The 5852-nt window shown below is 41.9% G+C and overlaps 1 protein-coding gene across 1 annotated transcript; it reads left to right on the top strand.

Annotated features, from left to right (window-relative positions):
• Nucleotides 1-598: 598 nt before the first annotated feature.
• On the top strand, nucleotides 599-1763 carry HTR1D (5-hydroxytryptamine receptor 1D). Its single transcript, XM_060258002.1, has one exon. It carries the CDS (start codon nucleotides 599-601, stop codon nucleotides 1691-1693), a length of 1095 nt encoding a protein of 364 aa, XP_060113985.1. The 3' UTR covers nucleotides 1694-1763.
• Nucleotides 1764-5852: the final 4089 nt, after the last annotated feature.

Genomic DNA, 5852 nt, shown 5'->3' on the forward strand with positions numbered 1-5852 from the left:
CCATTTCAGAAGTTTCTTTGGCAGAAGATCATTTCCAGCTTTTCTGTAGTCTGAATGTAGGAATTCCTCCTGCATTTACAGCAGCTGAGCTGAAGGCCACAGTTGGTATTCAGTGAAATAAATGTTGGGGATATGTGGAATGGTATGGTATAGCCTGATCTCATCTGACCTCAGAAGCTAAGCAGAGCCAGTACTTAGATGGGGAACCAGGAAGACAATGGCAAACCACCTCTGCTTCTCCCTTAACCCTGAAAGCCCCTTGTTGGGATCACCGTGCATCATTTGCAACTTGATGGCACTTGCATAGGTAAAATAAATGTCAATATTTCTTAGATTGTGACGTTAAAAGGTGGTAGACCTTTCTTGTCCCCCATTAGTTTATGTTGTCTGTGAATACATACTTGCAGATTATAATTTAGAGTTTATTACATGCATCATGGTTAATGCTAATTTAATGCTTTTGTTCTTGGCTTCTGTTTAACAGTAAGAATGCTGTCTTTGCCAAGCTTGTATCCCAGAAGTCCTGGCTTTGGTAAAGATTCAGATACCCTCTCAAAAAGCATGTAAAGTTGAAAGGGAAAACTCCACACAGCAGAGAATGGCCTTGGGTTCATCAAACACATCTCTGAATTCCAGCATACTATCAGAGGAACGGGAAAAGCTTGGCCTACAAGTTTCGCTGGCTGTGATTTTGGCTGTGATAACTCTGGCAACAATGCTTTCCAATATGTTTGTCATCATCACGATTATCCTTACGAGGAAACTCCACACCCCTGCCAATTATCTCATCGGCTCTTTGGCCGCCACAGACCTCTTGGTGTCTATCCTCGTAATGCCAATCAGCATCCCCTATACCATCAGCCATGTATGGACTTTGGGCCAGATCATGTGTGACATCTGGATATTCACTGACATCACCTGCTGCACCGCTTCCATTTTGCACCTTTGTGTGATCGCTTTGGACAGGTACTGGGCCATCACGGATGCTCTTGAATACACCAAGCGCCGGACTGCGGGGAGGGCCGCCCTCATGATAGCCATCGTTTGGGTTATTTCCATTTGCATCTCCATGCCGCCGCTTTTCTGGAGGCAAGCCAAAGCCCACGAAGAAATCGGCACTTGCTTCGTGAACACTGATCAGATTTCCTACACAATCTACTCTACCTGTGGCGCCTTCTACATCCCAACAGTGTTGCTTATTATACTGTATGGTAGGATTTATGTCGCCGCCCGATCCCGAATCCTCAAGCCTCCATCTCTCTATGGGAAGCGCTTCACCACTGCCCAGCTCATCACTGGATCAGCAGGATCGTCCCTCTGTTCCCTTAGCTCAAACCTTCATGAAGGACATTCCCATTCCAGTGGCTCTCCTGTGTTTATTAACCATGTGAAGACCAAAGTCGCTGACAGCGTCTTAGAGAGGAAACGGATTTCGGCTGCCAGAGAAAGGAAAGCCACCAAAACTCTGGGGATTATTTTAGGGGCATTCATAGTCTGCTGGCTGCCATTCTTTGTGATGACTTTGGTCCATCCTCTCTGTCATGATGCCTGCTGGTTTCCCCCCATCCTGTTCGACTTTTCCACCTGGCTAGGCTACCTGAACTCTTTAATCAATCCTGTTATATACACAGCTTTCAATGATGAATTCAAACAGGCTTTCCAGAAAATGATAAAATTCAAAAAGTGCTCCTAGGCTCCTTGTCTGGCTTTGACCCACTTGCTGATACATAACCTTTGACCTACCCTGCACACAGAATTTTCTACAGGGTGGGAGCTAAATCGTTGTCTCATTGTACCTGTGGCCAAGAATCTCTCATTTTCCACTGTACTTGGGGTTTTTTGTTGTCATTCTAACTTTTAGTCTGTACGCTGACATATATCAACAAAACCAGAGAGGATTTAAGGGAATTGGGGGAAAAATAACAAAGAACCTGATTTTTTAGGCTAGCTTGAACTGGTCAGCTTTTGGAAGGTAGTCAGTGTTGGCCCTGGTTATTATTTGGATGGGAGGCCTCTGAGGAAATCCAGGGTCACTACACGGAGGCAGGCAATGGCAAACCACCTCTGAACATCTCTTGCCTTGAAAACCCTTCAGGATCATCATAAGTCAGCTGTGACCTGAATGACATTTTCCATGCCAATATGACACAATTTCTCCATTCTTGCTTTACTGTACGTTAGAGAGTAGCAACACCTCAATTAATTCTACATAATTTATTTAATGTATCCTATCTTATAACATGGAGACAGTAATATCAGTTTGCCTCTCGAGGTTTTCGTGGGACATTTTGAACATGTAGGAAAAATGCAGTGTAAATACTAAGTTTATTTGAACAAAGAAATGTTTGTTCTTATAAAGGTTGCCATGAAGGGAAAGGGTCTTTACCTTAAGCACAATATATATTTTTTGCAGAAGTATTTCCAGACAATTTCCACTATTGTCACATTCTGCAACTGTACTGTGAAATGATTTTCTAAAAGGTCTAAGATTGGTTAACGCCACATGCTTTCTGGAGAAACTAGTTTCTCTGAGTTTACAGTGGGGCTTACATGGACAGCAGCAGTGCTGGCTTTAAAACCAGAGGGCTGGGGGGAGTCAGTTTGCCAGATGGGGCCTCGAGATCTCCTGCTATTACAACTGATCTCCAGTCAACAGACATCAGTTCCCATGGAGAAAATGGCTGCTTTGGAGTGTGAACTTTATGGCATTGTACCCTGCTGAGGTCCCTCTCTCCCCCAAATCCTGCCCTCCCCAGGTTCCACCCCCTAAATCTCCAGGTATTTCCCCACCCAGAGTCGGCAACCCTTGGAAGGAGGTGTTTATCACCCCTCCAGTGTCTCTCTTAGCAACTCAACCCCTAAGAGATCAGATAGGAGCCAAGAGTCACCTCAAGCTGTGTATCTTGTAATATTGTAAACCACCTTAGAGATAATTTGACCCAAATGTGGAATGTAAGATTAGATTAGATAATTTAGATTAGATTAGATAATTTTATTTGTATCCCGCCCTCCCCGCCAGAGCAGGCTCAGGGCGGCTAACAGCATTATATAAAAACAACGTTATATCCAGCATTCAAATTCTGACAAGTTTAAAATCAATCAATCAATTAAATTAAATTAATAATTTAATTTAATTTAATTTAAATCTACTGTATTACTGTAAAGTAATAAATAAGAACCATAAGGAAGCTTTTGAGGGGTTCACTTGATTAAAAGATCCATCATGGTGAACCAGGTGTCAGAAAAGTAGCTTGTCTGTTGTAATGTTATCTTCCCTTGAAATGAATACAGCACATAAAGCCTCTTTCTCAGACATCTTTGAGGGACGAGAACCTGGTCCAACCTGTCACCCTAGAATAGGGGTCCCCAAACCCCGGGCCATGGACCAGTACTGGTCCATGGCCTGTTAGCAACCAGGCCATGAGTTGTATAATTATTTCATTATATATTGCAATGTAATAATAGAAATAAAGTGCACAATTGTATCATTCCGAAACCATCGCCCCCCACACTGGTCCATGGAAAAACTGTTTTCCACAAAACTGGTCCCTGATGCCAAAAAGGTTGGGGACCACTGCCCTAGAACACAGACTGGAATTCTTTGTGAAAAGCAGGGGTTGCAAAGCAGAGGCCTACAGGTTCCTCATCCAAAAAAAGTTCATGCGGAATCTATTCCTAGGAAATCTGAAATCCATGTATAGGTGGATGGTGAAAAAGGCTGTCATATATTTCTCAAGAATATTTTACATTCTCTTGAGCTGTATTTTGTGGATTTTCTTATCAAAGAAAGGCATCACTTTGAATTATTTTTCTATGTTTTCTCATGTCGGATCTAAATCATATACTCTGTCTCAGCAAAATAAAAGAGCATGAGAAATTATTTTAAATAAGTGCTTCTGATTTGTGTTTTCCCCCCTCATAATGATGACTAAGGTCAGAGGAATAAAATCTTTGTCAAAATTTATTTTGAGGGAGAATGGAGGGGGAGTGCTTTCTGCCGCTGCTGTGTTTTGAATGACTCTGGGCTAGTCTCATAGATGGGGTTGCCAATCGCTAGGTGACACCTGGAGATCTCCCGCTATTACAGCTGATCTCCAGAAGGCAGAGATCAGTTCCCCTGGAGAAAACGGCTGCTTTGGAGGGTGGACTCTGTGGTATTATACCTTGCTGAGATCACTCCCCACCCAAAACTCCATCCTCCCCAGGTTAGGGTTGCCAGCCTCCAGGTAGGGCCTGGAGATCTCCTGCTTTTACAACTGATCTCCAGGTGGCAGAGGTCAGCTCCCCTGCAGAAAATAAAAAAGGGTAAAGTCTAGCAGTGGTTGCACAGTTAGAGAATGAGACAAAAATCAACTGTGCCAAAAAACAAAAACCAAGTCTTAGGATATTTACAAATTTATCAAAAGTTCTCAATACATGCAATAAAAACCATTACAAAGGAAATCCCATACAGTCCACAAAAATCCATTCTGATATGTCGACTCCTGAAGGAATTCGCAACTCCCAATGGGTCAAAAAACCTCCTTCTTCCTTACAACACACAAGGAGTCCAACCAACGACGTCGGCTTCTAAGGTAAAAATCACCTCACGTGATTGCCAGCTTGAACCACATTCCGCTATAGATAGCTTTTTTGAAAGCCAAATGATAAATCTGAAAGACACAATATGACAGCAAACAGCAAACAACATACAAACAACACCCCTTCTAACAAAATACATGAGATAAAACAAATACCTTAACGTATCATTCTATTGCACTCTTATCAACACCCATTCTTCTTAAAGACGGCTTACCAAAGCATCCTACCTTCTGCTATAAAAAGGCAAATGACAGCTGTTGCCCATCAAACAACTTAAAGGGGACCTCCACTAAACATACATAATTTCAGTATCAGAACCAACAGGTATTTAAATGGTTTTTAAATAAAACATGACAATTCATTGCACTGATTTAAACCAAATGGTACAATTGTATTCAAACGACGGATCCACCTAGCTTCACACTGGAGTAAAGTTTGTTGAATATTACCACCTTTATACAGAACACTCTATTTTCTGAATTACAAAAAATTTCAATGTTTCTGTATCATGGCCTGTCTCAACATAATGGTGAAAAAGAGGAACACCAGAAATTTGATGACAGACCCTGGAAATATGTTCCAAGACCCTTGTTTTCACGTGAACATCCAATATACATTTTTGAACACTCCCTACAAATTGTTGTTGTTTGCTGTCATATTGTGTCTTTCAGGTTTATCATTTGGCTTTCAAAAAAGCTATCTATAGTGGAACGTGGTTCAAGCTAGCAATCACGTGAAGTGATTTTTACCTTAGAAGCTGATGTTGTTGGTTGGACTCCTTGTGTGTTGTAAGGAAGAAGGAGGTTTTTTGACCCATTGGGAGTTGCGAATTTCTTCAGGAGTTGACATATCAGAATGGATTTTTGTGGACTGTATGGGATTTCCTTTGTAATGATTTTTATTGCATGTATTGAGAACTTTTGATAAATTTGTAAATTTTCTAAGGCTTGGTTTTTGTTCTTTTTGGAACAGTTGATTTTTGTCTCACCCCTGCAGAAAATGGCTGCTTTGGAGGGTGGAGTCTATGGCATTGTACCATGCTGAGGCGCCTCCCCTCCTCAAACCCCACCCTCTCCTGGCTCCACCCCCAAAGTTCCCAGGTATTTTTCCAACACACACCTGGCAACTCTGTCCACCCTTCAAATCGCTGGGTGGTTCTCAACCCCAAGCTGGCAAACCTACTCACAAATATTACAGACTAAGTCCATAAATAGTTACTTTAAAACAAGTTCTACTAAAATCGAGGGGAAACAATATCAAGAGCAAAAATC

This window comes from Heteronotia binoei, chromosome 17 (assembly GCF_032191835.1).
Source record: "Heteronotia binoei isolate CCM8104 ecotype False Entrance Well chromosome 17, APGP_CSIRO_Hbin_v1, whole genome shotgun sequence".
NCBI classification, from domain to species: domain Eukaryota; kingdom Metazoa; phylum Chordata; class Lepidosauria; order Squamata; family Gekkonidae; genus Heteronotia; species Heteronotia binoei.

Bases quoted from the DNA above. Each gene is read 5' to 3' on its own strand.
- HTR1D (XM_060258002.1), top strand. From the start codon at position 599: ATGGCCTTGGGTTCATCAAACACATCTCTGAATTCCAGCATACTATCA.